The sequence below is a fragment of the Neolamprologus brichardi genome, unplaced genomic scaffold (assembly GCF_056152115.1).
Source record: "Neolamprologus brichardi isolate AB-2024 unplaced genomic scaffold, ASM5615211v1 NODE_ptg000036l+_length_2141236_cov_1, whole genome shotgun sequence".
Lineage (NCBI taxonomy): Eukaryota > Metazoa > Chordata > Actinopteri > Cichliformes > Cichlidae > Neolamprologus > Neolamprologus brichardi.
Window position 1 is genome coordinate 995,001 of NW_028270138.1, and position 16,712 is coordinate 1,011,712.

At 44.6% G+C, this 16,712-nt stretch overlaps 1 protein-coding gene across 1 annotated transcript in view; it reads left to right on the forward strand.

Moving 5' to 3' along the window:
- The window catches only part of sim1a (SIM bHLH transcription factor 1a), a 25,750-nt gene extending 10,299 nt beyond the window's left edge, over positions 1-15,451 (forward strand). The window contains exons 9-11 of the mRNA XM_087837584.1: positions 6,119-6,272; positions 11,531-11,918; positions 13,480-15,451. Coding sequence (XP_087693710.1) covers positions 6,119-6,272; positions 11,531-11,918; positions 13,480-14,180 — 1,243 coding nt within the window. The 3' untranslated portion in view covers positions 14,181-15,451. The remainder of the gene's footprint in view (positions 1-6,118; positions 6,273-11,530; positions 11,919-13,479) is intronic.
- Positions 15,452-16,712: the final 1,261 nt, after the last annotated feature.

Sequence of the window (16,712 nt, forward strand, 5' to 3'; positions counted from 1 at the left end):
GGTACACTTCAACTGTGAGAGACAGAATGTGAAAAAAAAATCCATGAATTCACATGGTAGGATTTGTAAAGAATTTATTCGTAAATCAGGGTGGAAAATAAGTATTTGGTCACCTCAAACAAGGAAAATCCCTGGCTCTCACAGACCTGTAACGTCTTCTGTAAGAAGCTTTTCTGTCCCCCACTCGTTACCTGTATGAATGGCACCTGTTTGACCTCATCATCTGTATAAAAGACACCTGTCCACAGCCTCAACCAGTCAGACTCCAAACTCCGCCATGGCCAAGACCAAAGAGCTTTCGAAGGACACCAGGAAAAGAATTGTAGACCTGCACCAGACTGGGAAGAGTGAATCTACAATAGGCAAGCAGCTTGGTGTGAAAAAATCAACTGTGGGAGCAATCATCAGAAAATGGAAGACATACAAGACCACTGATAATCTCCCTCGATCTGGGGCTCCACGCAAGATCTCATCCCGTGGGGTCAAAATGATCATGAGAACGGTGAGCAAAGATCCCAGAACCACACGGGGGGACCTGGTGAATGACCTGCAGAGAGCTGGGACCAAAGTAACAAAGGTCACCATCAGTAACACTCTACAACGGCAGGGAATCAAATCCCGCAGTGCCAGACGTGTTCCGCTGCTGAAGCCAGTGCATGTCCAGGCCCGTCTGAAGTTTGCCAGAGAGCACATGGATGATGCAGCAGAGGATTGGGAGAATGTCATGTGGTCAGATGAAACCAAAGTAGAACTTTTTGGTGTAAACTCAACTCGTCGTGTTTGGAGGAAGAAGAATACTGAGTTGCATCCCAAGAACACCATACCTACTGTGAAGCATGGGGGTGGAAACATCATGCTATGGGGCTGTTTTTCTGCCAAGGGGACAGGACGACTGATCCGTGTTAAGGACAGAATGAATGGGGCCAAGTATCGTGAGATTTTGAGCCAAAACCTCCTTCCATCAGTGAGAACTTTGAAGATGAAACGAGGCTGGGTCTTCCAACATGACAATGATCCAAAACACACCGCCCGGGCAACAAAGGAGTGGCTCCGTAAGAAGCATTTGAAAGTCCTGGAGTGGCCTAGCCAGTCTCCAGACCTCAACCCCATAGAAAATCTGTGGCGGGAGTTGAAAGTCCGTGTTGCTCGGCGACAGCCCCAAAACATCACTGCTCTTGAGAAGATCTGCATGGAGGAATGGGCCAAAATACCAGCTACTGTGTGTGCAAACCTGGTAAAGACCTATAGTAAACGTTTGACCTCTGTTATTGCCAACAAAGGTTATGTTACAAAGTATTGAGTTGTATTTTTGTTATTGACCAAATACTTATTTTCCACCCTGATTTACGAATAAATTCTTTACAAATCCTACCATGTGAATTCATGGATTTTTTTTTCACATTCTGTCTCTCACAGTTGAAGTGTACCTCTGGTGCAAATTACTGACCTCTGTCATCATTTTAAGTGGGGGAACTTGCACAATCGGTGGCTGACTAAATACTTTTTTGCCCCACTGTATATATATATATATATTAGGGGTGCAACGATACAACAAAATTCACGGTTCGGTTCGGTTCGATACTTTGGTGTCACGGTTCGATATTTTTTCGATACAAAAAAAATGTTCATGCCTTTTTATTAATTTGTCATTTATTAAATTTTCACGGCATATTCTGCACCACATCTCTGTGCGTTCATCATTTGTTTGAAGCCAGCTCACCTCCTGCAACCACTTTTCCGAGAATACGTGCTTCTTTTGTGGTTCGGACTCCTTCTGACATTTCTTTGGAGGTGGAGGAACATCACAGTAATTGCTTAAAGGAGCTTCTTCGACATCTTTAAGAGTTCTAAACAAATGTCTGTCCTCCTCCTGAAAATCTTATGTACGCAAACACGCATTGCAACTTCTTATCTTGTGCGGGTTTTTATTTTGACAGCGAATGCGCACCTGCAGACCACTTATGTGCAGCCCTGGTTATTTAGCTCGTCATATTGCAGCCACAGAAATTCTTTTGTCCATGAAACCATAAAGCTGCACTTTCTTTTTGCCTTATAGTCTGATTTGTCATAACCTTTCCGTTTTGTCACTTCTTCACCCTGACCTGTCTTATTTGGCTCAGCAGAACTAAAATATATATCCTGCTGCTTTTACACACGCACTAACATAACGCTCAGCGATTCTCTGCGCGATCAACCTCTCACATGTTTAAGCTGCAGGAGATTTCACTTGTCATGTTTGCATAGTAAGCTAACGATTGATAAGACGATGTCAGAGGAATTGGTGCAAATTATCATCACTCACCAATCAGTACTGTCGCTTTCTATACACAGTTCACGCGATTGCAAAGTGAAAGCAAAAAACAAGCGCAAATTCAAACGCGATTTCAGTATGTCACATATTGACAGTGGCCGATGCCAATGACATAATTACCCAGCTACATTTCCGAAAGAATGCAAAAGCATTGACATATATTTTTCCTTCCTACGATAGGCCGACGGGCAGGGCAGAGATAGATTTTGGTAGCCCGACTGGAAAAAAGCCCCAGGACGTCGGGCTAGCGATTTTGCGAGCCCTGTATCTGATTGAGGAATCACTCATCTTTGGAAAAGAGAGTTTATTATGGAGAAATGTCTCTTTCCAAAATAAAAGCTATACTATACGCTTCTTCTGGGCTATATTCTCAGCAGCATATTAAACATATCAGGTCCCCATAAGGAGAATCATGTGCTAACGGCTGTCTAAATGACTCGGGTAAAGTTTGTAGCATGCGTGCTTGTTTTTGTCTGCTTCCACTTGTCTTTGCACTAGGATGATGTCGGAGTAAATGTGCAGTCATATTGGTTGTGTTCCCACTAGTGCTGTCAGCGTTAATCTGAAATGACGTTAAGGTCACAACACGGCAAATCTCCGTTAACGAGCTACCGCGGATCGCCTCATGAGTGGGGCTGGAAGACGTCAACACATTAACGAGCTAACTGCGCTAACACACTAGTTCCCACCAATTGAGCATTGCTGGCACATCCAACATACTGTTTTACTTTTGTCCATGACACGCTTACCTTCAGGGTCATACGTCACATGAAAACCAAAATAGTTCCAAACGCCAGATCTGAATGAGGGTGGGGGAGGTTCAATTTGCCATGTTGCAACGAGCTTAACTTCTGTCTAGCTAGCTTGCCCTGCGCTCAGTGAATCTGTGTTCGACTACTCCGCCTAGGCTGCACTGTCGAGCGCAGATCCACTGAGCGCTCAACACAGACAGCATCGTCAGAAGGAAAGTTGATAAAATAAATTAAAAATGTTGTATCGTTCGATACATATGCGTACCGAACCGAAAGCACTGTATCGAACGGTTCGATATCGATACGAGTATCGTTGCACCCCTAATATATATATATATATATATATATATATATATATATATATATATATATAATGACTATAAAAGGACTGAGTGGGAACAGTCAAAGGTGTATTTAATGTGTGTCTGTGGAGACGCTGACATGTTGACATGCAGAGTCTTAAATTGCTGCAATATCTGAATTGACTTGAAAACATTTTTGATGCTGAAACTAATGAAAGTGACGGTGCATGTTAACTGCATGTTAACTGCACGTTAACTGCACGTTAACTGCACGTTAACTACACGTTAACTACACGTTAACTGCACGTAGCCCCATGTACAGATGCACTACATGGTTACAGTGCAGAGTTTAGGAGGCTCCCACTGTGAAATCTTAGTGCCTGAGAGACGGAGAACAGTGACTGTACGCTGATGTTTCATTCTCCTCCACTTTACTTAGTGTTTAGCTGCCAGCAGCACTCAGCACACATCAGGAAACACAAAGCAGATGAATGAATATGTGAGCTCTCCTGCTCAGTCTCTGCTCAGGACGTCTGTGGCACTCCTGAGAAACCAGTATGAACCTCTGTAATTCCACCCAGTCTGCTGTCACCAGTGTTAGGCTTCTTACTCAAAGAATATTACTCATTATTTTGAAGTAATCCATTACATTACTTAATTACTCCCTGTAAAAGGTCATTTGTTACACTAACATCGACTTAAATGCATTTTGATGTTTGACAGCTGCCAGTAAACAGCCTCAGGTTACAGCAGGACACACTGATGAACACACAAACATACAAAGCTGATAAAGACACAGCTGCTGAGCTTCTAATGTGGAAACAAAGAACTGGAGGCGCTGCAGGTGCTCGTGTCTCTGCTCTTTGCCTGTGAAGGACACAGAGCTGCAGCACGTCTGCCTACGACCAGTCCTACCAGTCATATTTTGAACAGGACGGGTTGATTGGACACGTCTGGTGATTCTTCAAGCCCAGGTCCAATCAGTGCTGTGTGTGAATCACTGAGGCTGAAGTGCAGGACACATCAGTGTTTTCCATGCAGGTGGAGTGAAGCAGCAGGTGTGTCCAGGGCAGGTCTGCTGTCTGTGCTTTGATAACATTGGTCCTGAGACGCTGTGCAAACAGCAGCTATTCACTGGAGGTTAATTGAGATGTTTGTTAAAGCCTTGTTTTCAGAATCAGGCCGTCTAACTCAAGTTTGTCCCTTTTCCTTTATTATTGTTGTTCCTTTGAAACAAACGATCAGGATTTCTCTCAGAAACCATAACTGTGTTTTTTCCCTGGTTCTGATGACAGAGACATTCCTGTGTTATCAGCAGATATGCTGGTGATGTCAGAGTGTCTGAGTCCTTTGTTGGCTGTTACCTGCAGTCAGTCTGGCAGGTGTAAAGAAAGCAGCTGACCATGCTGGGACCATCAGGCCATAAACACACAGTCAAATGCTTGTTCTTGAAGCCGATCAGTGCAGACATGAGCCGCTCTCTCTGTCAGTAACTAAAGGATTTCCTTTAGTTATTATTTACTGCCCCGATGTGTGTATTTCACAGATGTACAAGAGCCTAAATGAATGAATAAGGCCCATAAAAAGCCTCCATTAAGCAGCTTGACTTACTGCGTTTACAAGCAAAGAACAGCTTGACACACGTTTGCTGCACGTCCTGCGTCGCAGCCCTGACGGCTTCTGTTTACGGCCTTTTAATTGATATCTTGTAAAGATGATGAGCATTTACGGCCCCAGCTCGCTGTAAAGGGAACGAAGCCTCATAAGGCTCATTTCTCCTCTTAATATATTTTCTTATGTAGTGATGATGGAGAAGAAGCCGTGTGGTCCTCTCGCTCTGTCTGATTTTTCCACGACAAAAGGCAGCGATAAGGAGCGCGCAGGCTTTTGTGGAGTGTTGTTATCAGCAGCAGAGCTGGTTTGCTCCGTAGCTTTGGTCACACAGCCACTGATAGCAGAGGTGATGAGGATACTTCACCTGCATGTGAACTCCCACTGACCTCTACACCTAATACCTCCACTTGACAGTAATTTAGCAATTCTTTAAACGTCTGCAGCAAACGCATGCGACCGCATTTCACTCATGTGACTTCCACAGCAGCTCTGCTGGGTGTTTCAGTCTTTAAACCACTTTAAACCACTCTGCATAAAGAACCACAGGGACACGGTCACATGAAAGGCACTACAGCTGGGAAAAGATCAAATGTGGGATTTCTCTGGGATGCCCGGCAGAGCCGCTGCTCCTCTTATTTTAGGATTCTCCAAATGTAAGCGAAGCACAGCCTGTGTGTCTGAGCTGTGTTTACAGAGACTGAGACAGAAGAGAGATCACTGTTTGTCTCAAATAAACTGTGTAGAGGTTTTCTGTTGTCTCGAACTCCATTCATCATCCATGTTGAGAACACTTTAGCAAGAAATCAATTCCCATTTCCCAGCAGTGGGACGCCAAGTTTGTCCTGCGGGTCTGATTGAGCGAGATATAACCTTTAATCTGCCGGTGTATTCAATTGGCCGCCTCAGTGGATCCCTCTGGTAACACAAGCAGCTCCAGTCCTTTCAGCACCACCCAAAACCTGCAGACACACACATCGCTCGGTCTCTCTCATCACACGCTAACTGCTACACAGATGTTATTGACTTTTTGCACCCAGAGAAAATGCAGCTCATCGTCTTCTTTAATAAATCGTCTTTACATGAGAAGCTCTCACATCTATGCACTGTACCTCTGGGCTTTTCTGCTTGTGTGTCTTTAGGGAGACAGAATATAAAGGCCTCCAGCTTTCTCTGGACCAGCCCACATCCAAGGCCTCGTTTCCCTGCACGAGCAGCCTCACAGACAACTGCAGAACTGCCAAGAGCCGAGCATCACGGCCCAAGAGCAAAGCCAGGCTCTCGCCATATACACAGGTGAGTGCAGGTCTCAGAGTGAGGTATGAACACGTTACTGCACTGCTGCCTGGTTGGGACGTGGGAGCAACGCTGCAGCTGCGCTCCTTGCTGAAGGAGACAGTGTGCACTGATAGACCCGGACCGAGTTTTAGATTTAAATAAAAAAATGGAAAAAATGATTTATTATGTCTTTAATTTGTCAGACACTTTTTTGCCACCTCTTCTTTTTCTTCTTCTGGTGCTTTGATCATAAATTTTAGTGGCAGACATCCAGAGACTGGACTGAACCATTACTCCATCATTCACAGAGTTCATGATCGTGGTTTCAAGAACTGGTTTCTTCTCTCAAACTAGTGACCAGGAAGGAACACATTCATCCCCTGAGACAGCTTCACTAACCAGTTTGGGTCTTCTTCCAGACCTTAGCAATACACTTTCTGAAGAGTCTGTTTCCATATGGATAACCTGTGTAAATCTACAGGTCTCCTTCTTAGATCTGTACTGAATTAGTCAGTCCACAGAGGGCTGTCGATCTAAGAGAAACTACCAAATATAGTCAGTCATGATCAGTATGGAGTCGGCTTTGGCTTTATCAAGTTTAATGACACAGTGAGCCAGGGCTGTCGAACTCCAGGCCTCGAGGGCCGGTGTCCTGCAGGTGTTAGATCTCCCCCTGGGTCAACACACCTGAGTCACATGATGAGGTCATTAGCAGGCTTCTGGAGAACTTCAGGACATGTTGAGGAGGTCATTTAGCCATTTGAATCAGATGTGTTGAATAAAGGACACATCTAAACCCTGCAGGACACCGGCCCTCGAGGCCTGGAGTTCGACACCTGTGCTGTAATCCTTCAGCAGCGCTTACTAATGTGAGTATATGAATATAGAGTATATAGTTGAGGATGTAAGTATAGTGTTCATGCTGTGTGGATTAGAAAATAAATCCAAACTTGGGGACTCTGTTCTTGTTTTTCTGAGACCTCAGGCAGACTGCACATGATTTTCATTTCAGTATTAAAAATAAATCTTACATTTAAAATGATATAAGGTTACTTTCAAACCTCTAAAATAGGGAACTAGCATTAAAAAATGTCTGTAGTTCCCAAACAGTTGATGCAGAACGTTTCAGATGAATGTCTGCACGCACACGTCTGTGCTATTCAATTCAATTCAATTCAATTTTTTTTACACAGCGCCAAATCACAACAACAGTCGTCTCAAGGTGCTTTATATTGTACAGTAGACCCTACAATAGTAGATACAGAGAAAAACCCAACAATCATATGACCCCCTATGAGCAGCACTTTGGCGACAGTGGGAAGGAAAAACTCCCTTTTAACAGGAAGAAACCTCCGGAAGACAGGATAAAGACATGCTGTGGAAGTCTGAGAAATCAGACAGAAACTCTGTGTAAGGCCCAGGTGGACGATAGATGATAACAAGTAAGACTGGTTTCTGAGTTTCACAGCTGGGGTGGACAATGTTAAGCATCAGGCTTTCAAATGAATTAAAAGTCTGTCTTGGTCTTTCATTAATTAATAGACTGGTGTGAAAAATTGCTGCCACACCGCCCCCTCGACCTGTGCTTCGAGGTTTCTGGTAGTTAGAATGACTCGGGGGTGTTGATTCATTTAAGCTAACATAATCATCCTGCTGCAACCAGGTTTCTGTAAGGCAGAGTAAATCAATTTGTTGATCAATTATTGAGTCATGTACTAACAGAGACTTGGAGGAGAGAGACCTAATATTTAATAATCCACATTTCACTGTTTTACTCTTTGGTTCAGATGTGGATACTGTATTGTTCTTTCTTTGTAAATGTTTAAGTTGTTTGTTGCTGGTTTTTAGTTTGTTTTTTGTCTTTTTGGAAGCTGACACAGTCTCTATGGAGATGGGTTTTTGGGGGGGTAGCAGGAGGAGAGAAGCTGCAGAGAGGCGTGTAAGACTGCAACTCTGCTTCCTGGTCCCAACTCTGGATAGTCATGTTTTGAGGGGTTTAATAAATTTGTCGATATTTCTAGAAATGAGAGCTGCTCCATCCAAAGTGGGATGGATGCCATCTCTCCTAACAAGACCAGGTTTCCTCCAGAAGGTTTGCCAATTATCTATGAAGCCCACATCGTTTCTGGGACACCACTCAGACAGCCAGCAATTTAAGGAGAACATGCGGCTAAACATGTCACTCCTGGTCTGATTGGGGAGGGGACCAGAGAAAACTACAGAGTCCGACATTGTTTTGGCAAAGTTGCACACCGATTCAATATTGATTTTAGTGATCTCCGATTGGCGTAACCGGGTGTCATTACTGCCGACGTGAATTATGATTTTACTGAATTTACGTTTACCCTTAGCCAGCAGTTTTAAATTTCCTTCAATGTCGCCTGCTCTGGCCCCTGGAAGACAATTGACTATGGTTGCCGGTGTCTCTAGCTTCACATGTCTGAGAACAGAATCACCAATTACCAGAGTTTGATCCCCAGCGGGTGTGTCACCGAGTGGGGAAAAACGGTTAGACACATGAACGGGTTGGTGGTGTACCTGGGGCTTCTGTTTAGGACTATGTTTCCTCCTCACCGTCACCCAGCCGCACTCTTTCCCCAGCTGCTTGGGGTCTGCCGGGGAACAGCTAGCGGGGCCTACGCTATCTTCGGCTGCACCAGCTACAGGGGCCTGGCTAGCTAAGGGTGAGAGAAGGGTGCAAAGCCGAGTCTCCAGATCAGTAATCCTGGCCTCCAGAGCTGCAAATATGCTACATTTGTTACAGATATCATTACTGCTAAAGGAGGCCAAGGAGTAACTAAACATCTGACACAATGAGCAAGAAAGTGCAGGCGGGACAGGTGAAGTAGCCATGGTGCTAGCGAGTCGGCTACGAGCTAAGCTAAGCTAGCGAAACAGTACAGAGACAGTGAGTGAATACTTTGGCTATAAATTAGGTCGTGAGTACAGAGAAAGTGTGCTTTGGATGAAGCACGTGAAGATTATACTATGAAAAAAGAATGTATCTAACAGTTTTTAATTAAATTACTAAGCAGATAAGCTAGGGTGACCATATTTTGAATTCCAAAAAAGAGGACACTTGGCTCAGTCATGAAGAACTTACTTAAAGAAACATAAAATCGTCCCGGGCATTTTGACTAGAGACCGGCCCACCAGGTATTATAGGAAAAGCCATAAAGCCTTTGAGTGAAAACAGACGCTGTTGTGACAGTGATGTACAGTCTTGTTGGTATATGTATGATTTCTATACATTTTACATCACATAAAAACTTTGGTTGTAAGATTCAGATAATTATTTAATAAAAGTGAGACATTTTAAATGAGAATAAGAAAGAAAAGTATATCTTTGTGCCCCCCTCTCCCTGTTAATGCCCTACCTGCCCCCCTTACAAAACTTTGCTGCACAGTTACCAGCTGTCAGCTACTTAGAAAAGGATCCTGGTGTTATTTGTCTCTCAGAAACAGTTCATAACTTCAACTCATCCATGTCCCCTAAAAGGTAAACCTGTTTCTCCATCACCTGTTCAGCTCTGATGATTCAGTAAGGATTCAATTCAATTCAATTCAATTTTATTTATATAGCGCCAAATCACAACAAATGTCGCCTCAAGGCGCTTCATAGATACAGAGAAAAGCCCAACAATCATATGACCCCCTATGGGCAGCACTTTGGCGACAGTGGGAAGGAAAAACTCCCTTTTAACAGGAAGAAACCTCCGGCAGAACCAGGCTCAGGGAGGGGCGGCCATCTGCTGCAACCGGTTGGGGTGAGAGAAGGAAGACAGGATAAAGACATGCTGTGGAAGAGAGACAGAGATTAATAACAGATATGATTCAATACAGAGAGGTCTGTTAACACATAGTGAGTGAGAAAGGTGACTGGAAAGGAAAAACTCAATGCATCATGGGAATCCCCCGGCAGCCTACGTCTATTGCAGCATAACTAAGGGAGGATTCAGGGTCACCTGGTCCAGCCCTAACTATATGCTTTAGCAAAAAGGAAAGTTTGAAGCCTAATCTTAAAAGTAGAGATAGTGTCTGTCTCCCGAATCCAAACTGGAAGCTGGTTCCACAGAAGAGGGGCCTGAAAACTGAAGGCTCTCCCTCCCATTCTACTTTTAAATACTCTAGGAACAACAAGTAGGCCTGCAGAGCGGGAGCGAAGTGCTCTAATAGGGTGATATGGTACTGCAAGGTCATTAAGATAAGATGGGGCCTGATTATTTAAGACCTTGTATGTGAGGAGCAGGATTTTGAAGGACATCTCCTGGTTTCATCTTCATGTTTCCCTCTCACCACATATCCAAACCCACATCATGACCAGCAGCTTTACAGCTGTGGCTCCAGCAAACATCAGCTGATACTAGAAATTAATATTAAATAAATGCTAACAACAGCTGATCAAGCTTAAACGTGCTGCTTTTGTTTAGCGCAACATCCACTGGTTTCCTCTTTCTGGTGCAAAGTGATAAACAAACGAGAGAGACGATCAGCTGATCATTGATCAGTTTCATGATTGAAGGAGCACCAGCAAACAACTGAGTTATTTTTACACATTGGCCAGCATCTGGCCAATCCACCACCTTTCATTGTTTATACCATTATAAAAACAAACATCGGCCCGTGGCCATGTCCAGCTATGGTCGGTAAGTTCGTCTGAAAGAAGGACGTGCGCTTTGGGATCTTTTAAACATCATTAGGCGCGTTGCTGTGCGCTGTCCTTCCTGTCTGTGAGCGCAGAACAAGCTCACAAAGCAAGTTTGGGGATGACGTCACACACATGGGTCCTCTGTCGGACTATAGGAAAACCCGGACATTTTTATCTTGAAAATCCCCCCGGACGCCCCAGACAGAACATGAAAAGAGGACATGTCCGGGGAAAAGAGGGCGGTTGGTCACCCTAAGATAAGCTACTCAGAAACACTGCGTTTGAGCAGGAACAGGAAGTGATACTCTGCCGCAGAGAACACCAAGTGACAGTTTCAGTGTGTCTGTAACACTGAGGAGAACACAGGAGCATGAATGAAGACTTTTTTAAACTACTTGCTGTGAAAAAAGACTTTGTGTATATATGTACATACAGACGACTGCACCTCATCTTATTGTAATAACATGATGGCAGCACATGCAGCGTATTCATACACAAATATGTTCATTTGAATGATGAAAACAGTGGATCAGTCTCCCTGTTCTGGATCAAAGTGCTGTAGCTGAACATCCAGAATCAGCAGTCAGTCTTTGGATCATCCCTTTCTTCCCTCCTCTCACCCTCACAGTATTCCAGCTTCCAGACAGAGCGTTCCGAATCCGGCCAGGACAGCCCGTGGGGCAGCAGTCCGCTCACAGACTCGGCCTCCCCTCGACTGCTGGAGCAGACTGAAGGCGTGGATGCCTCCTGTGTTTACAGGCAATTCTCTGATCCTCGCACACTTTGCTACAACATGTCTGAAGACCAGATCGCCAGCCACATCCACGGTCAGGGTCAGAGCTGCGAGCGGGGGCGGTGCGAGGCAGGCCGATATTTTCTAGGAGCTCCTCCACCAGGCAGGGAGACGTGGTGGGACACCGCCCGCTCCATCATACCGCTGAGCAAGAGCTCGCTGGAGAACTACGAAGACTACGACGGCGGCGTGCCGCACATCACAGCTGTGCACACCCACCACGGTGAGGCCTTTTCTGTCATGGAGCTGTTTAAATCTGCACGGCTTTAGCACAATGAACTTTCTGTTTGGTTTTCTACATGTTGTGACCAGACGACTCACCTTTAGGCTACGTTCACTCTGCAGGTCTTGATGCTCAATTCTGATTTTTTGATCAAATCCGATTGTTTTGTCTGCTCGTTCACACTACAAATAAAATGCGACAGCAAACGCGCTCTAGTGTGAACGCTCAAAGCGGCCGCATGCACAAAAGAAGACGTCACACACAACGCGCTCTGTTTAGACCCAGAGCAACAGTATGTTTGACTGATGGTCTTAATATAAAGACTTCAGACTTCACGTTTCCCAATTTTTGCTTTAAGTTATTTTGTTATTTACATAATAATGTAAATAACCTAATAATGATCCTTATTGCTGTTTTAGAGGAGCGCTGCTTCAAAGGATAGTTGCAGATTTCTGTCAGAATCTGCAGATTATACAGAACAAAGAAAATGTTCACATTGTCTTCCCAGCAGTTTCACTAACATCTACACTGGATGGACAGGAAGCGTTCGCGATGTCTTCTCCGGCGCTGATAATTGGCGTCTGTCTTGTGTCGGTGACGTAAAAGACGGATTTAATGCAACATGACCATCAAACAGCAGCTTTCTAAAACATCAGATATGTATCGGATTCAGCACCACATACGAAAGTGACCCAGATCGGATTTGAAAATATCGGATTTGTGCCGTTCACACTGTCATAGCATGATGGATAGATGGTCGCAGAGGGTCAAAAAAATCGGATTTGATGCGCTTTCGCCTGCAGTGTGAACGCAGCCTAAGTCTCATCAGTCCAAAGCAGATACAGCCACACTGACATGTATTTGTTAATAAGCCATACTAACTATGCTGTCCTAACATGCAAACTGAGGCTCAGATGGAGTTCACACACACACACACACACCCAGTTAGCTGTGGGAGAATCATTTGATCAGCACACCTCAACACTGTCTTCACACATGTGACATGATTTTGCAGAGTTAAGCTCCAGAGCTGGCGACAAAACGCACAAGCTTTGGACTCAGGCAGTGATCTCCTCATGTGGACAGTCCTGCACAAAACTGGGCTCACATGTCCTTGTAGTGAGGAGAGAGTGCAGTTCTGAGGACAGAGGTAAACAGAGCAAAACAAAAACTGCACAGCAGACATGAGCTGCGTGGTCAGCTGAGCAGTGTTGGCTAACACCAGCTGGGGTCACGTGGGCAGGAGCAGAGCTGCAGGTGTAGCAGGGTACAGGTGTTAGTGAGGGGAGGAGCATAGGGACTGAGTGATGATGGTGATGACAGCCTCACATATATGATCACAGGTCATCTGCAGTAGAGCCATGAGTACACGTGTCTTCAGCCAGGATCCGCGGGGCGTGATGCTCCTGTGTGCTGAGTGTCACATGACTGTCGTAGATCTGAATAGTTTTGGTGTTTGATGCAGCTGATGACTGGCAGAGATCTCAGTGGAAGAAAGGAGCAACCTTAAGCTTACAAATTCTTATTCATGCTTCCTCTGCTGTCACTGCTTCCTCTGCAGGCAGGGGCTGGGATGAGGAGAGCGCGGTCAGCTCACCAGACGGAGGCTCAGCCAGTGACTCAGGGGACCGCTACCGAGCCGACCGCTACCGCTGCAGTCCACAGGAGCCCAGCAAGATCGAGACGTTGATCCGAGCCACGCAGCAGATGATCAAGGAAGAAGAAAGTTGCCTGCAGTTACGCAAAGGCCCCGCACCCGAGGCCTCGCTGGGGCCAGCAAACGGACTGCCCAGGGGCCCCGGGCCCTGCTTTACGCCCGAGTATGCTCAAGGGCCTCTGCCTTTACAGACCATGTTGTGTCGAGGTTTAAGTCAGGTGACCAGCCCCATGCCTAGCCCCGCCCCTCAGTCTAAGCTCAACAGTCCAGGTTCAGAGTGTCTCCATAAGCCCAAAGACTACCTCCAGACAGAACTGCCCCCCCTTTCTTTGCAGTTACATCCCTTTGGTCGTGCAGGGGCATGCTCAGGCTCCCCAACACCAGCTCCGGCCCTCTATCCCTCACATACGCGGCCCTACCTGGACAAGCATCCAGCATATTCCCTGGCCGGCTACACTCTGGAGCACCTGTACGACCCAGAGAGCCTCCGGGGCTACTGCACCTCCACCAGCACCGGCTCCACCCCCTACGATCACTTCCGCATACCAGCAGAGCAGAGCACCGGGCGTAAAGGCACATCTGTCATTATTACTAATGGAAGCTAACACAGACACAGTCTGTTTAGCTTCTCCACAGGAGAGACTCGCCTGCATCTGATTTTCACCGTACCAATGAATTCCCAGAGAAAGTTCTTCTAAAATGTCCGATTTGAAACAGGAAGCTCTTTGTTCCCGTGGCTCTGCTGGGTCTGTTTGCTGAAGCTTGGACACTTTTCTCTGGTCCAATCAGAATGAGAGAGAACAGAGTTATGATTCAAACTGGGAGCAGTTGTTCTGTTAGGGTAGTGAGTTTGATTAAACCCACTCGAGTATCACACGTAGTTACACACGGCCTTATAATCGACTGTGGATCGATTTGATGTCATTTAAATGCAGCGCTTCACTCGGTTCACAGACAAACCGAGTGGGCCTGTGGTCTGTTCCCATTTGAAGGCCTTTGAGTCAAAACTAGAACTCGATAGAAAACGGATGGATTTCCTTTTGGTTTAGCATCAGCTCCTGTGTCAGTTTCACTCGTCCACATGGCGATGTGTCTCCATCAGAGACTGATGTTTTTTATTCACACTGTTGGTGAAGACACATGACAGGCTTAGGGTGGGTTGGACATGGAGCAAAGAAACGAGCTTTATTGGTCACATTCACACAGAGTACGACATGCAGTGAAACGTCCGAGCTGCAGCCGCGCTGTTCGGCATGGGGGGGCCTAGCCAGGACCCTTACTGGATACTGGGAGGGAATCAAACTTGTGACTGGTGTGTGGTCTCACCACTACACTGTCCAGCTGCCATGATGGTTGATCACCTGATCAAACTAATATGCAAAGCCATTCTCTGTTTTCTCTCACGTTGTGTTCACGGTCATGTTGACTTTTGTCGTCTCGTGAGAACGATACACACTGAATATACTTTTGGAGATATTTGATTGGCTGACACAGGATCATATTTGAACAGCATCACAGTAAAACGAGCGAATGAGGTTTTGTGCTGCTGTTTAGCAAACTCTAAGGTTGGACTGAGCGCGTGCACAGAACATATGAAGTTTCTTTTCCATGACGTTAATCATGAGCGACTGCAGGGCGATTGGTGACCATATGCAAAACGTTGGTGTGCCAGGTCGGTCAGCTGAACTGCATCATTCATCATCCCTGAAGCAACCGTTGTTGCAATTATACATATTTGCACAACAAGACTGGAGTTTGGTTATTGCTGATGAACCTATATTTATACCAGTTTGATTTGTTTGTTTAGTCACAGCCTGAAATGTGCTTCATTTCTTAAAGTTATTTATAGTGTACTGTAAATGTGCTCCAACAGAAACATCACATTTAAGCACATGGGCAAAAACAGTATTTATTATATAAATGTTTGTTTATGAGTTTGAGATATAGCTGCAATCAGATCCAGTCTAACTGCTTGTATATTCAGTGTGTTTTTGACTGAGCAAAAGATCAAATAAAAATCATTTTGCACACGTGGATCGTTTGTTCTTTGGATCTGGTTCTGTGAACGTAAAAGGATGGACGGACATTCACGAGCAGCCATGAAGAATCAGTTTCCTTAAATTCATGCAGTAGTTTCATTTAGTAAGACTGTTTTGTTTGTTGATGAGATTAATCCAAAGTGCAAATATACTTTGTTTGCACACTTTGAAGCTGTGAAACAGATTTTACTTGTAATTCATTTCTTCTTTGATGATATTTTAAACAACAAATGAAAACAAGCATTTTGCAGGCAGCATCACAGATCCACTGCTAATGTGATACATGCATGAATTTCTCAAACTCTGAAGTGTTGAACACATGTAAGACCCACCTGACCGCACCATGCCAACCTAAACGAATTACAACCAGTTTTTCAACCAGCTTCAGAAATCCGTCTGTTTTCACTACATAATCGCAGCGTCGCCGTGAAGTGGCCTGTTTAGAAGAAACCGTATTAAAAGTTTACAGTTGGCACACATATCAAACACACGCGGTGACTTTATGCACATTGAATTTTGCCTTTTGAATTACAGTTGTGATGACATCATGACAACACAAAGTCACTGTTTTAGATGTAAATTCAGATGTGGCCACTAAATAACAACGTTTCACGTGTGATGAACTGTCATCAGTGTTGGGCAAGTTACTATGAAAAAGTAATTAATTATAGTTACTAGTTACTTCTTCAAAAAGTAACTGAGTTAGTAACTGAGTTACAAGATTCTAAAAGTACTTAATTACTTGAAAAGTAACTATTGTGTTACTTTAAAAAAAAAGTTTAACCCTGGGGTCCAGGGTAGAATCGGCCATTTAACCACTTCTGATGTTTCCTCCACATTTCACCTTTAAAACGATTTATTTGTCTTGTTTGGTTCATTCTGTTCAGCACAGCCTCACGTGTCTGAATTTACAGTCATGTTTTCATTTTGACAAACTGTGTTAACACAATTGATCTAAAATCAGACAAAAGACATAAAATCAGAGTAGAAAGAGTTATATTTTTACTGTAACAGCCACAAACATGTTTATTGATCATATTTCATAACTTTAAATGTAAATATAAATTTTCAATTTTAAAATCATATGCACAAGTTTTG